Source organism: Lutra lutra, chromosome 8, assembly GCF_902655055.1.
Source record: "Lutra lutra chromosome 8, mLutLut1.2, whole genome shotgun sequence".
Classification (NCBI taxonomy): Eukaryota; Metazoa; Chordata; class Mammalia; order Carnivora; family Mustelidae; genus Lutra; species Lutra lutra.
The window spans coordinates 52728482-52745178 of NC_062285.1; the positions used below are offsets into that span (position 1 = coordinate 52728482).

The 16697-nt window shown below is 36.7% G+C and overlaps 1 protein-coding gene and 2 pseudogenes across 1 annotated transcript; 1 reads left to right on the plus strand and 2 right to left on the minus strand.

Annotated features, from left to right (window-relative positions):
* The first annotated feature begins 1274 nt into the window (after positions 1–1274).
* On the plus strand, positions 1275–2205 carry LOC125106413 (olfactory receptor 6C76-like; annotated as a pseudogene).
* Positions 2206–9353: 7148 nt separating this feature from the next.
* Positions 9354–10292, minus strand: LOC125107654 (olfactory receptor 2AP1-like). The gene has a single exon (XM_047742960.1). It carries the CDS (start codon positions 10290–10292, stop codon positions 9354–9356), a length of 939 nt encoding a protein of 312 aa, XP_047598916.1.
* A 961-nt stretch (positions 10293–11253) lies between these two features.
* Positions 11254–12074, minus strand: LOC125106879 (tetraspanin-3-like; annotated as a pseudogene).
* Positions 12075–16697: the final 4623 nt, after the last annotated feature.

Here is a 16697-nt window from a genome sequence, read left to right on the forward strand (position 1 = left end):
TAAAGAAGCATAACTAATAATGAAGTCATCAAACAAGAAATTTGCGCCCAAGGAATGAAATGCTTATACCCAGGAGTTTTCATGACATTTAGTCTAATGAAAGCTTATATAATTTTCAACCATAAAATCAACTCAGGGATAAATCAATAGGCAGGGACATTGAATTGCTTTGGCTTTTGAATTGGCTTGGCTTTTGGCTTCCCATATTATTTGGGGTCAGTCAGTATTACCTGCAAGTGTCTGAACACTTGCCAAGTGACTGATCATCACAGTAAAATTTGCTAGAATTTTTTTTTTTTCTGTTTTCCTCTTCAGCTTTGCTGTAACCCATTTCTACACATCAGGTAAAAAGCCAAGAGCTAAATACCAGTCCCTGTCTCATCTGAAGAAGACTCTAATCTTAATGGTAAGTTTCTCTTTATGGTCTTCCCCTACGGTGCCACCTCTTTTCTACTTCTTTCGTCTTCCTTCTCTTCCTTCCCTATTTCATTTCCCCCTCTCTAAATGCTTATTCACTTTATTTTGCATTTTACTGTGTTACTCTCTTCCTGTTTTGAGAACTATAACCAGAAGAAACACTGAATTTGTTTAATCCTTTTCAAGTTAGTTTTACTATGCAATCAGATAAATTTAATATTGGCATAGGAGATGATAAAAGTGAAGAAATGAAGAGATGGAACGGAGACAAAACCCACCACACTGATTTGTAGGAATAAAAAGTCAGATAGGACCAAGAAAGTGTGTTCTTTAGCTGAGTAGATGTGGCACAGGCCAAACCTGGGAAGAGCTACAGGTGTTATACTGAATTGCTTCCAGGATGATTTTATATCCAAAGCTGGATTTCTATTTCAACCATCTTAAACATTTGTACATCATTTTGTTTCTCTGTTGCACACATGATCAGTTCCTTGAGGCAATGATATTTATATACTCATCGGGCTGAGTAGAAGTACGATGACATTTTAGTCCTTACATACTGAGCAAAGAGGAAATAATTTTTTTCACATGTCTGTTCATTTCTTTACCTTATTACCATAAATGCAAGCCACGCTATAAAGATGATTTATAAGATGGTTTTTTTATTTCATCAGATTTGTAGAAAATATTTGTCTTTCTTCAAAAGCAATGTAACAGCTTTTGTTAGAGTTTATCTTACATTACCAAAAGCAATTACTAATATTTTGACAATGTTATCTTCATATTTTATCTTTGGTACCTGTACATATTTTTTTCTCAATATTTTTACCAGAGCAAAAGTATATCAGGAGGTCAAGATGGAAAACTGTACAACTGTGACAGTATTTATCTTAGCAGGATTGACACAGGTCAATTTGAAGATTGTATTATTTATCTTCCTGCTCCTCACCTACTTGTTAAGCATCTCAGGAAACTTAGTTATCATTACTCTCACTTTGCTGGATTCTCATCTCAAGACCCCTATGTATTTCTTTCTTTGAAATTTTTCTTTCTTAGAAATTTCTTATACAACAGTGTGCATCTCCAAATTGCTTGTGAGCATGGCAACTGGTGACAAGACGATTTCCTATAACTGTTGCACAACTCAGTTGTTTTTTGCTTTCCTTCTCGGTGCATCTGAATTTTATCTCCTGGCTGTCCTGTCCTATAATCATTCTGTTGCCATCTAAAGCCCTTGCATTATACGACCATTATGAACAGCAAAATCTATATCCAGTTAGTCCTTAGCTCTTGGATCACTGGTTTCCTTCCTCCATCTTTCCAGGACTCATTTTAGGCTTAAGCCTGGACTTCTGTGACTCCAATATCATTGATCATTTCTACTGTGACACTGCTCCCCTCTTGCAAATCCCTGCACTGATACGCGTGGGTGGAAATGATGAGTTTCGTCTTAGCTTTGGTGACTCTGCTGGTCACTTCGGCATTAGTGATTCTATCATACACATGCATTGCCTTGACAATTTTAAAAATTCCTTCTGCCACCTAGAGAAAAAAGGCTTTCTCCACATATTCTTCTCACATGATTGTCATCTCCCTCTCATATGGCAGCTGCATCTTCATGTACATTAAACCCTCAGTCAAACAGAGGATATCCTTAATGAAGGTAGCGGCAATGCTCAATACTTGATTGCTCCACTTTTAAACCCCTTCATTTATACTCTAAGGAACCAGCAGGTAAAGCAAGGATTTAAGAACTTGCTACAAAGATTTCTGTTTTTATTCAAATAGAATCATAATGAGATCTATATAAGGAAAGTTAATGAGGAAAATTGCAAAAGAAGTGCTTAGATTGGGTCCCAATTTTACCATTGCACCATCCAAGATATAGTCATATCTGTCCTTTCACTTCTTTCTGAAGTGTCATGATGTTTATATTAGCTCTTGTTTCTCAATAACACCTTCCCTTTAAAAATACTAAAAATATTTTTCTGTTCCACTGTACGAGTTCTCAAATTTGACTTCTTTTTCTTCTTCCATTTAAATGTAGCAAGTATTTGAACGATTATTTTAATCAACTTTATGTATTAGTTCATGGAGACTTAATTATTTCCATATCTGTGTAGTATATTTTGTTTTTATATTTGATTTTCGGTAAAATCTTGATCAGTTCAAAACAATTTTATGATGTCTTCTTTGGGGTTTTACCTTTGCTTGTCTTTTTATGTCCTGATACACATTCTCTATTGTTTTTAAAAAAGGTATTTAAAAGTGAAAAGTTGCAATTAAAATATCACTGTCATTCTTTGTCTTGATATTTAAAAAACCACTATGCACGTATAATAAAAAATTATATGGTGTTATTTTTATTTTATATTTTATGCTGTAAAAGTAAATATGTAAATGTTGATACATGTGTGTCCCAAATCACATAACTTTTTAAAAACAGATTTGTTTATTTATTTGAGAGAGAGAGGGAGAGAGCATGAGTAGGGGGAGAGGCTGAGAGAGAGAAGCAGACTCCATACTGAGAACAGAGCCTGACTCAGGGTTGATCTCTTGTACAACCCTTAGATCATGACCTGAGCCAAAATCAAGAGTCAGAGACTTAACAGACTGAGCAACCCAGGTGCCCATCACATAACGTTGATTAAGAATAAAATGCAGCAAAATTTAGGGAAGATGGTGGGAGAGTAGGGGACCTAGTTTCATCTGGTCTCTTGAATTTAGCATGATACCTATCAAGTGATTCTGAACACACACGCATTTAAGCTAAGATGTAAGAAGATTTATCTGGATCTCTACAAGCAGAAAAATGACTACTTTATGAAAGGTAAGAGGTGTGGAACTTTGAGTCTTTGAGGGAAATATCAGAAAATAAATGGAATGGGGAGGGAGCCTCCATAAGCCAGCCACTGGAAAGTGATCTAACACCGGAGCACAAAATCAGGACCCTTAGAAATCTGCTGCAGTGACAGACATCCCTCTCTGAAAAAGGTACAGAGGGTGAATAGGGTAGAATTCTAGATGGATCATTGTGGTCTCAGGATTCTAAGAAACTCAGAAATTATGGGGGGAGCCTGAACTGATAGAGCACCCAAACAGTGGAGCAGGGAAACAAGTTATGGTCAGTGAGCCCAGAGGGGTTTGGTCATCCTAAAACTTAAGCCAGGTCTGTAGGGAGATGACTCTCTGCCTGAACACCACAAAAAGGTCTAGAAGGTGTGGGGTGATTAACATCCAGGGGAGATACAAAACGGCTTGCACCCATGACAGGGCAATAGCTCTCAGGGCACTGTGACCCCTGAAAGGACAATGGGGCTGCCCCCAGCCTTGACCTGGTTGCTGAGGAAGAGGGCGCACATATAAGCCCATAGCTGCTAGTAATTGCAAAGTCACAAAGTGCAGAGATGCTCACAGATCCCCCCAGGAGAGTTACAGCAGGCACGAATAGTGAGAGTCTGTGGAGTTTGGTACACACAGAAGTGGAGATAGTTAAGCCTCAAGGATTTATTGAAGAAGGGGGACTACATACTTGTGGCTCTGAGCCAGAAATTCCCCCACCGCCATATTTGCTCTGACCCTCTAAAGACAAGTGGAAAAACACCAGGGAACAAAAGCCAAACAGAAAGATGACCAGCTCACATTAAGCCCATCCCCCTGACAAGGGGTAGGGCAACTACACCCAGGCAAAGATGCCTGAGAATCTGAGCTGCAGTCTCCCTCCCCAGAATACAGATTGGAAGAACAAGTGAATCATAAGCTTATTTCCACAGAACTGTAAATATTTTTTGTAATATTTGTAAATATATTTGTAATATTTGTAAATATTTTCCAGGGGAAAATAATATAGAGAGCTCCAGATGTTCTCTCATGACTGGTTTATACTTCAGGCTAAAATTTTACATTTCTTTTTGTTTCTTTTCTTTTTTACCATGTTCCTGTATCAAGAATAGTCATTTCCCAAGTTATGTTTTTAAGTCATTTTAACTTTAATTTTGGTCGTGTGTACACTTTATAGATTTATGCCCCATACTAGCACATTTTTCACTCTATTCAATTTTATCTTGAGATATATATATTCTTCTTTTTAAGGATTTAGATTTTTTAATTTTTTAAATTTTTTATTTTTAAAATTACTTTTCAGTGTACTAGAATTCATTGTTTATGCACCACACCCAGTGCTCTATGCAATATGTGCCCTCCACAATACCCACCACCAGGCTGACCCACCTTCCCACCCCCCACCACTTCAAAACCCTCAGATTGTTTTTCAGAGTCCATAGTCTCTCATGGTTCGCCTCCCCTTCCAATTTCTCTCATCTCCCTTCTCCTCTCCATCTCCCCATGTCTTCCATATTATTTGTTATGCTCCACAAATAAGTGAAACCATATGATAATTGACTCTCTCTGCTTGACTTATTTCACTCGGCATAATCTCTTCTAGTCCCATCCATGTTGCTACAAAAGTTGGGTATTCATCCTTTCTGATGGAGGCATAATACTCCATAGTGTATATGGACCACATCTTCCTTATCCATTTGTCCATTGAAGGGCATCTTGGTTCTATCCACAGTTTGGCGACCGTGGCCATTGCTGCTATAAACATTGGGGTACAGATGGCCCTTCTTTTTGCTACATCTGTATCTTTGGAGTAAATACCCAGTAGTGCAATTGCAGGGTCATAGGGACGCTCTATTTTTAATTTCTTAAGGAATCTCCACACTGTTCTCCAAAGTGGCTGCACCAACTTGCATTCCCACCAACAGTAGAAGAGGGTTCCCCTTTCTCCACATCCTCTCCAACACACGTTGTTTTCTGTCTTGTTAATTTTGGCCAACCTAACTGGTGTAAAGGTGGTATCTCAATGTGGTTTTAAATTCAATCTCCCTGATGGCTAGTGATGATGAATATTATTTCATGTGTCTGATAGCCATTTGTATGTCTTCATTGGAGAAGTGTCTGTTCATGTCTTCTGCCCATTTTTGGACATGATTATCTGTTTTTTGTGTGTTGAGTTTGAGAAGTTCTGTACAGATCCTGGATATCAGCCTTTTGTCTGTACTGTCATTTGCAAATATCTTCTCCCATTCCGTGGGTTGCCTCTTTGTTTTGTTGACTGTTTCCTTTGCTATTCAGAAGCTTTTGGTCTTGATGAAGTCCCAAAATTTCATTTTCACTTTTGTTTCCTTTGCCTTTGGAGACATATCTTGAAAGAAGTCGCTGTGGCTGATTTCGAAGAAGTTACTGCCTATGTTTTCCTCTATGATTCTGATGGATTCCTGTCTCATATTGAGGTCTTTTATCCATTTCGAGTTTATCTTTGTGTATGGTGTAAGAGAATGGTCGAGTTTCATACTTCTACATATAGCTGTCCAATGTATATATAGATATTCTTATTTCTTTGCAAGTTTTAGATGTAGTGTCTTTTAACACACAGAACAAAAATCAAGCAGAAACAGGTAGATCACCCTGCTTTGTCCACCCCAAGAAATTATAATCTCTCCCCACCACACACACTTTTTAATTTTCTTGGATCATCTTGGCTTTGTTTGCATATCTGTGGTAGCTTATCACCACGTCAGATTTCTTCTAAGGTGCATTTTACTTGTGTCATGGTTGATATTTTGGATTCTGTTCATTTGTTCAAACATCCCTTGGCAGAATGACTAGGAGGAGGAACCTTCAACAAAGAAAAGGACCAGAGACATTGTCCTCTGACATAGAACTAATTGATATGGATATAAGCAAGGTGTCAGAGATAGAATTTAGGATAGCAATCATGAAGTCAATAGTTAGGCTTGAAAAAATCATTAGTGACAATATAGAATCTCTGTAGGCAGAAATGAGATTTAATCAGGCCAAACTTAAAATTGCCATGAATGAGATGCACTCTAAACTGGATACTCTAACAGCCAGGGTAAATGAGGCAGAAGATCAAATCAATGATCTATAAGATAAACTGATGGGGGAAAACTGAGCACTTTTCCCCTAAGGTCAAGAAGACAACAAGGATGCCCACTCTCACCACCTTTGTTCAACATAGTACTAGAAGTCCTAGCCTCAGCAATTAAACGATGAAATGAAATAAAAGGCATTCAAATTAGCAAAGAAGAAGTGAAACTCTCTCTCTTCGCAGATGACATGATACTTTATGTGGAAAACCCAAAGGACTCCACCCCCAAATTACTAGAACTCATACAGCAATTCAGCAACGTGGCAGGATACAAAACAATGCACAGAAATCTTTTCTTTTGCTTTTCCATATACTAACAATGTAACTGTAGAAAGAGAAATTAGGGAACCAATTCCATTTACAATAGCAATAGAAACCATGAGATACCAAGGAATAAATCTAACCAAAGAGGTAAAGGATCTGTATTCTAGAAATTACAAAACCCTTATGAAAGAAACTGAGGAAGACACAGAAGGGTGGATAACTATTCCATGCTCATGGATTGGAAGAATAAACATTGTTAAAAAGTCTGTGCTGCCCAGAGCAATCTACATTTTCAGTGCAATCTCTGATATCAAAATACCATCGATGTTTTTAACAGAGCTGGAACAAATAATCTTAAAATTTGTGTGGAATGAGAAAAGATCCTGAGTTGCCAGGGGAATGCTGAAAAAGAAAATCAAAGCTGGGGACATCACAATGCCTGACTTCAGACTATATTACAAAGCTGGGATCATCAAGGCAGCTGGGATCATGACCTGAGCCGAAGGTAGAGGCTTTAACCCACTGAGCCACCCAGGCGCCCCTTTCTCTCTATGTTTCAATAATTTTCTATTCTTTTCCTTTTTTTTTTTCCTTTGGTAAAATGATTTCCATAAATCGTATGTGAGTCCATAAACCACGATTAGCCAATTACTCCATTCTCCAAATACCCCAAATAATCTCTCTAGTGGCCCACTGTAACAGGAAACAAACTGGAAAGGGAAATCCTAGAAGAATAACTTAGCCTGGCCGAGTTGAAACATTAAAAGTCTCCAGAGATTTATTGCCAGAATGCATAAAGAAACTTTTGAAGTTCACTATTTCGATTTTGGTATTGGTTTCAGAGGTGTGTACATGTATCAAATCTCAAGTTATAAACTTTATTGGATGCACTTTATTGTGCATTAAGTTGCATAAAATTGTAAAAATAAATAAAGAAACAAGACAAAGAAAAACAAAACAAAACAGCAACAAAACCTGTAACCCAGCCTGAACTCAACTCAGATTCTAATTAATTTAAGAGACTCAATTATTAGTCCCTCTTATTCCTTTGGATGTCATGATTCCTCTACCTGATTAACTTTTTTTTTCCCTATCTTCTGCAGATTTTCATCTACTTCAGCATAATATTCCTAGATTTTTGGTTGGTTGGTGTGTTGATTTACTTTTGTATTTTAATTAAATCAGGGATTAATGGAATATTATCTGTTTTAAAAATAATTACCTCTGGCAAATAATGTTCAGCTACATATTATTGTTTGATTTTCTTTTGAAATTGAACAACCACCATAATGTGACTTAATGTTTTGGGGACTATGATTGATGTACTACTGATGATGTAGAAAACAAATAATCAAGGGAACTAATGAATCAGTTACCCGTCAATCTAAAAAACTAAAAAAGTATCAAACTTACTCACTTGTTAACATCAGCTATGTGCCTGGCATTTAGGTGTTTTTTCTGATGAAATTATGGCAAGGTGTATATGATTTAACAAGTTCTACATTTTCAATCATCTTTCTCCTCCATGGTTTCCCAGGGCTCTCTTTTAGTATCTCTGCAACTTAGTAGATTTTGCATTACTAGTTGGATGAGTAAAGACTTCAAGAGTACAAACTTAACTATATGCTTTAATGAAAGTTTGTTAATATCTCTAGGACTCAATTTTCTTCATCTACATTGAAGAGATTAAAGTAGAAACATCTGTAGCTTCTTTATTTTTTTTGGCTTCTTTAAATTTTAAAATTCCCCATACTATGAGTCTGGCCCATGCTTCCCGAAAAATTGATATAGACAAGAAATGTTCAGAAAATATCAGCTTGTGATGGACATTCTGCCTGAGGATATTAAATTATCAAAATTTAAAGTTTAGTATGAAATTTAGATAGAATATGATTTAAGCTTACAAAACTATTAACACCGTAGATACCATTAGAATAGCTTTATTCCATATGCTTCTAAAGGAGAACCAGAACAATGACTAGACACAACACTAAATTTGTATGAATTTGCTATAATGGTATAGTGCTAATTAACCTAAATTATAATCATTCCTTTACCTCTTTCCTAGATTTCCTCAAGTTAAAGTGTGTATAATCATTATTAATCATTTTCCTATCAGTTAGAAAACAAACATATATTGATTTTCCCTTCTTCAGAATTTTCTTTATCTCAAACATTGAGTAGCCTAAGTTCTCAGTAACTGATTATTGTGGAAACACTAAATTTAAATCTGAATAATATAACTTGGAAATTAACTTTATGTTAATTCACTAATATATTATTTAAGCTGTTATTAGCAAAGTCAAGTAGATTTCCTCTGGGTGTATATTTGATTATTCAATTACCAAATACAGAGATTGAACACTATATGGCAGTGGATAAGATAAGAAAAGCTCTGTTGTAAAAAACACACTATTAGAAGTCATATTCACAATTTTCCCAAATCTTTTCTTTAAAACTAAGGTACGAATAAAGAAAAGTAGCACAAAAGTGTTAGAGGACACACACACACATATACCTTCTTACAGGCCTGTAAAATTTTAAGAAATAAAGTGATGACACAACAGGTTTCATTAAATAAATAGTTTTACTGTTTTGGTGTTCAGTGAACAGTATTGATAATATATAACAACAAACACTTTAATGTTATAATAATGCACATCTACAGTCTTTCAAACCTTTATTTATTATTTATTATTGTTATGAACCTCAGTTAGTTTCACCTTCTTGAAAACAGTGTTATCTTGCTGACCATATCTTTGAAGGCTATTTTCACTTGCTTGTTCCTTAGGGTATAGATGAAAGGGTTCAACAGAGGGGCAACTGAGGTATTTAAGACAGCCACTCCCTTATTAAAAGTTTCTGCATCCTCAGCAGAAGGATTTATGTACATAAAGATACAACTTCCATAAGAAAGTGAGACCACAATCATGTGAGAGAAACACGTAGAAAAAGCTTTTTTTCTTTGTTGAACAGAAGGCATTCTCAGAATTGTCCTGATTATGTACATGTAGGAAAGAATCACTAATACCAAGGTGAAGAGGAGGGTAATTCCACCAGAGATAAACTCTATCATTTCTATGAAATGTGTGTCTGAACAGGACAGATGCAACAGCACAGTATAGTCACAGCAATAATGATTAATGACATTGGATGCACAGAAAGGCAGCTGGAGAGTCATTATATGTGGCACAATGACAACCAAAAAACCAGAGAACCAGGAACACAGGACAAGTTGAACGCAGAGTCTCCTGCTCATTATAGTTGTATAACGTAGGGGTTTACAAATGGCAACGTAGCGATCATAGGACATGGCAGCTAAAAGATAAAATTCAGTTGCTCCCAGAAGAATAGCAAAAAAGTACTGAGTGAAACAACCAGCAAAGGAGATAGTCTTATCTCCAGTTCCAATATTGACTAGCATTTTTGGGACAAAGACAGAGGTAAAAGATATTTCCAAAACAGAAAAATTCCGGAGGAAGAAATACATAGGAGTCCGGAGTCGATAATCCAGCAGGGTCAGAACGATGATGGTCAAGTTTCCCATGATGCTTAAGACATAAGTTAGCAGCAGAAAAAGGAAAAGCACAGCTTGAAGTTCAGCATCATTTGTCAGTCCAAGGAGAATGAATTCTACCACTGATGTCTGGTTTCTCATCAGTAACTTCAGACAAATTAAGACAGAAAATAATAATGACATGAAGTGATTAACACATTTTCTTATTTTACTTTATAATTAACAAAGGCCTTGCTTCTTAGGAACATTTTCAATTGCTCTCACCATTTTTTCATTAATTTATCTTTTCCTTCCTAATCTTTCTATTTTGTTTTTCCTCAAGTTATTATGAATACATGTGTATACTCTGTATATGTGTATATATATTATGTGTCATATGCATATAGACAAATCTAAAACAAATTTCGAGGGTAGATTTTATTTGACTAAATAGATTTCTCAAATCAGCCTTTTAACTCTCAGTTTATTAGCAAATAAAGTAAATATAAATTAAGGTATGAACTACAGAATTAAAATTGAACTTGGTTGTTTTCTTCTTTTTGTTGTTTTATATTTTTTCTTCTTTCAACTTTTTCATTTAGAATAATAATTCTGTGCACCTACAGAAGCTCTAAGCTTAGAATGATTTCTCTCTTTTTTTGTGATTCTAAAATCTATCTTAGCAATTTTGTGCAGTTGCTACCTTATTGCACTACAATATATGTTATTTAAAGGACACTGACAAGGGGCACCATCTGGTGTTAACTTTAACCGCAGCTTCCTTCTTCTCCCCGCAAGGACCTTAGTCAAGACTTCTCCATCGTGAAGACTGAAACGGTCTGGTGACACTCTGGCAGCAGCCCCATTATTCCATGGAGGTAGTGGAAGGAGCTTAGGCTGCCTTCGATTCTCCCACACTATGCAAACTGCAAATGGTTCTGAAATTAGAACATGTACTGCTATACTAAAAAACTTAGGGACATGGAGAGTCAGCTAGAATAGAGGAAAGGAAAGTCCTAGGTGGATAGGGAAGTAGGGCGGCCCATTGAAGAGCCAAGCTGCTTTGTCCAATACCTGTGTGCTTTAATTAAACAAACTCAGGCTGCCCACACAGTAGACCTGCTCAATTCACCTTCCAAATCAGAACAGGGCTAACAAGCTCAGGCTTGCGTTTTCTACTATGCACAGTAGATGAGCTTCTGCTGGTGAGGAGAAGCTCACAAGCAGGATCTCTACTCCTGCACAATATGATGCAGGCACACAACATGCCCAGCAGCTGAACAGCTGCAAATGCCAGGGCTGCCCAGATAATAGGCATCATGACTTCTAGTAACCTCTTCACAACTAGAGCCCCACATCCCTTAGCATAGAGGTCAGAGGGGTGGGCCAGACTGTCATTACAGCTGCTGGGGGTCTCTCCGCTGCAGCTAAGAGGGACACTCTGGTTTTTGGTCTCTTTGAACCAGTCTGTATTTTCCCAGCCTGACTAGTTGTGAATTCCACAACAGTGCAGCTGTCTCTGTACATAATCAAGAGCCCGGCTAGCAGCATCAGGTTCGGTTCCATTGTAGGTCTTACACACTTTCTGAATGCTGCGATCAGCCTCACCTTCCACCTTTGCTCTGTAAGCACATCCCAAAACCACCACAACAACTTCTGTGACAAAAACCAGGCATAGGATGATGACAAACACGGCAAGTCCACAGTGGCTTTGTCAGATTGTGGCACAGCAGCCAATTAGGTCAATAATGAAAAGCAGGGCTCCTATAGCTATGATCACTACCACAGGGAAGAGAGTATACACATTTTCAAAGAAATGGTCACAGTCATCATAAGTGATAAAGACATAGGCTCCCACATAGCATAAAATGCCACCTGCCCCCCAGAAGATAAGGTTGAGAAACACCAGCACAGTCTTGGAGGAGTGATGCTGCACTGGCCCATGGTGCTGAGGCTGCTGGGGCCCTGCTCTGCCAGAGGGCTGTGCTCACCTAGTGAGGTGGCAATGGCTGGCCCAGGCACCTCCCTGCCCCCAGTACCCTCCTTGCAGTAGCAGAGCCCTGGCTCCAGGCCTGATGATTTTTTCCTTAACTCTTCTTCTTCTTCATCTTTTTTAAAAAAAGATTTTATTTATTTATTTGAGAGTGACAGAGTGAGCAAGTGAGAGAAAGAAAGTAGGAGCAAGAGGAGAGGGAGAAGCAGACTCTCTGCTAAGCAGGGAGCCTGAGGCAGGACTCCATCCCCAGACCCTGGGGTCACCACCTGAGCCGAAGTGAAACGCTTAACCAACTCAGCCACCCAGGCACCCCTTTTCCTTAATTCTTAATGAAGTGTTAGGAATTCACTGGCAAGGCTATGTGCTGTGGTGAGTGCGGTGAATTGTGTAAGACCGATGAAACACAGGCCTGTACCCCTGAAACATTATATGTTAATTAAAAAAATCTAAAAGACAAAAAAAGTGTTAGGAATTCATATTACTTATAGTTCTTTGATCATGGCAAGGGCTCAATAAATGCTATCACCATTTAATGTAGATATGTGGATTAGTACTTGGCAAAACATTAAATCAAAATAATCTCACTGATTGTGCTTTTTTGCTGTATGCAAGAACGGCCCATCCGCAAATTACAGTTCCTTAAATGTCAGCTCAAGCTCAGCTCCGCATACAATTGTATCTAACAATCGGAACCGACCATAATTGGTTCTCCTCTTCTTTCTTATAATTTACCACAACATAACACTTGGTCATAAAGTCAAATTATTTTCCAGTTATATCAAGCATATACACTTTATCTGTCCAGCTTTAACATCAATAAGTTACCCATAAGAATAAGGTACATCTTTTATACAGAGTCCAGAAAATTGTACAGATTTTAACGTAAAATATTTTTTGACTTTTTTTAGAGGCATAGCCCTACTTTATTTAAGGCTATGGTTTCTATGCAAACAAAAGTTCCAATTAAGCTTATCCATACAGCTCTTCAGAATATTCTCTTAATATTTTCCATCATCAGACACAAAGAAATACTACTAAGAATGCTTTTTCTACTCAAAAAATAAAATTCTTTTCATTTTAACTACTATTTTACTACATATGTTAACATATTTTCATATTATACTATGTAATAAGTTAGTAATAGTCATGCATAATATTTTCTTATCAAGGTGAAAGCTCCAGAAGTAATAAGTTAATAATAGCCACACATCATATATTCTTATCAAGGTGAAAACTCCAGAAGTACTTAATACAACAAAAGAGCAGTTTTGCCAACTTAAGAAGACTGATTGTCCAGAATTATATCCAGAAAATTTCAGAGTTCCCTACATAACTTCAATTTGTGCTTTTGTAGATAATTTTTTCTTTTGTTAAATACCTCTATATAAATATATTTTAAAAGCAAAATATGCTATGCACTTATCAGTGTTATTAAAAATTCTGTTCTGTTAATGACAATTAGATTAATGTATTAAGAATGTAAATTTAAGTATTAGCTCAAATAATGGCTAGTTATGTCTGAAAGTATTATCTTGACTACTTCATACTGAGTACAGATAAATAAATGTAGGAAATAAAAAATTATGCACAAATTATGAGCTTTACAATATTTTATATGCAGAAAAATCTTAGGGCATACCTTTCCACTATGACGTAACAGTTCACTAAGTTGAAATATTGCCAAAAGTTGGAATAAATTTGGGGATTTGAATAATTGAGGAATTATGAATAATTGATAATGATATTCTGTTTCTACATGAAAATAGCTAGTGTCAGATAATTTGGAGATATTGTTGTTAGTCTTCCAGTTTGAGATCCTAGGTATTAAGACTGAAAATTGTAACTTAGAAAGTACTCAAGCAATTGCATTCACTAAAGACCATTAAAACCCTGAAATTTCCATTGTTTAAACAATAATTTTTTTTGATAAAATGAAGACTTTGTAAATGATTCCCACATAGTAGAAATATTTATTGTTTAATAAACAAGTCCAAAATGAGATAAAAAACATTTATGTATTAGTAAGTGACATCATCTTCTACTAAATAAAAGATGAACAAAATGAGAACTTTTATGGAAGAAGGAGAATTTATATCAACCAAATGTCTTTCAGCAAAATAAAAAATGATAACCTTTTATAATAAAGATAAGTGCTATTCCCAGAAAAATAATATATATACCATATGTGATCAAATAATAAATGCTTGACCCAAACAGGATATATTTACTCAAAAGATTTACTGCTAGGGAACTGTTTCTTTTCTTAAAAAAAAAAAAAAAAAGGTTTATTTGTACCCAAAAGCTTGTGGAAAACCTTTCCCAATTTTCCCTGGATATCAATACCTTCTCCTAAAGTAAAATCATCTCTACAATGAATTGTATATAACTTTCATATTTAGCCTCTACCTCCTTCTGTGGTGGACCTCTTTGCTAGGTAAAGAAGCATTTAGGAGGAAAGTTGAATTTGTTGTCATTGAATCCATGACAGATGGGAAATGGGCATCACGGAAAAACAGAGGAAAGTGTGATTTGATTTACTTTATGTTCTATTCTGTGAGTGTGGTGTAACATTTTCTGCCTGAAAATAGGTACGTATGCTAAACTGTCATATTGTGAAATTTTTACCTGTATTTGCTTACATCAATCAACATTTTATTTAAAAATAATATGTACACAGTTGTGTCAACAAGCAAACATGAAAGGTAACAGACAAAACAATAGAGTATACATCTGTAGTTCAATGCAGCCATTACCAGCCCTCTCCTACCTCAAACAGGTGAATTGGTTCTGCTTTAGTTTCAAATGAGCTCCTTCCATGGCTAAATCAGAAAATATAAAGGTTTAGGACCCACTGGGAAATGGTCCCTGGGTCATCAGAATTTGTCTGCTTCAAAATATTCAGGAATGCCTGGCTTTCTGTCCCAACAAACATAGGTCAAATTAGCAGGTTAAAAAGAAGAAACAAATGGGCGCCTGGGTGGCTCAGTGGGTTAAAGCCTCTGCCTTTGGATCAGGTCATGATCCCAGGGTCCTGGGATCGAGCCCCACATCGGGCTCTCTGCTCAGCAGGAAGCCTGCTTCCTCCTCTCTCTCTGCCTGCCTCTCTGCCTACTTGTGATCTCTCTCTCTGTCAAATAAATAAATAAAATCTTTTTTTTTAAAAGATTTTATTTATTTATTTGAGAGAGAGACAGTGAGAGAGAGCGTGAGTGAGGAGAAGGTCAGAGGGAGAAGCAGACTCCCCATGGAGCTGGGAGCCCGACGTGGGACTCGATCCCGGGACTCCGGGATCATGACCTGAGCCGAAGGCAGTCGTCCAACCAACTGACCCACCCAGGCGTCCCTAAATAAATAAAATCTTAAAAAAAAAAGAAGAAGAAGAAGAAACAAAGAGCGTATAAGCAGCTTGAAATCCCCTGCCAAGCCTTTCTTGTCATTCCATTGCTCTTAGAATTTATCTACCACTATTTTTCTTACTCATTTTGGTTTATGTGAATGGACCTTTTGCTATTTCTTTGTCACCCCTGCCCACTTAAAGTCAACTCAAAGCCCACTCAAAGTCAATTCCATTCACAACAGTGATCATATGTATTGTATGGAATATACTGAAGAGAAATCAATAACTTGAGAATCATTAAAAACATAAGCCTGTAAATTAAAAAACAAACAAATAAAAGCCCAATCTATAAACAAATGTATAAGAAAAAGGGAAAATGCCAGTTAACATGCAGATTCCTTTACTTCCTTTTGGACCTTTGCTCTCTGTGTTCCCTTGCTAAACACAAGGCATGCTTCTTTTACAACTTAAAGTTAAGCTCCTTTTGCAAACTTGTCCTTGAAAATTCCTACCCCATCTGCTAACCACTTTGCCATTTATAATCCATACATTACTATTTATTGTTGTCAAATTTTTGTTTCATATAATTTTAGAACGTGTTCCTTTATGGATGACCAAATTGAGTCTCGGAGAGTTTCTATCTTGATCAAGGTCAATAGGAAAGTTAATGACAGAGCCAGAAATAGCACCTAGATTTTTATTTTTATTTTCAGATTTCACTAATTTTGCTTTTTCCCATTTTATTGAGATAAAATTGACATATAGCACCATACAAGCTGAAGGTATAAGTATAATGTCTTGACGTATGTATTTACAAAATGATTACCACGTAAGTTTAGTTAATATCCATAACCTCATACAGTTACAAATTTTTTCCCCATGTGATAAGAACTTTTAGGATGTACTCGCTTAGAAACTCTCAAATTGGGACTCCTGGATGGCTCAGTGTGTTAAAGCCTATGCCTTAGTCTTGGGTCATGATCCCAGGGTCCTGGGATTGAGCCCCACATCAGGCTCTCTGCTCAGCAGGAAGCTTGCTTCTCTTCCTCTCTCTCTGCCTGCCTCTCTGCCCAATTGTGATCTCTGTCTGTCAAATAAAGAGATAAAATCTAAAAAAAAAAAAAGAAAAGAAACTCTCAAATTTACTCTACACTGGCATTAACTGTAGTCATGTGTTGTACATTGCATCCACAATACTTATTTATCTTGTAACTGAAAGTTTGTACCTTTTGGC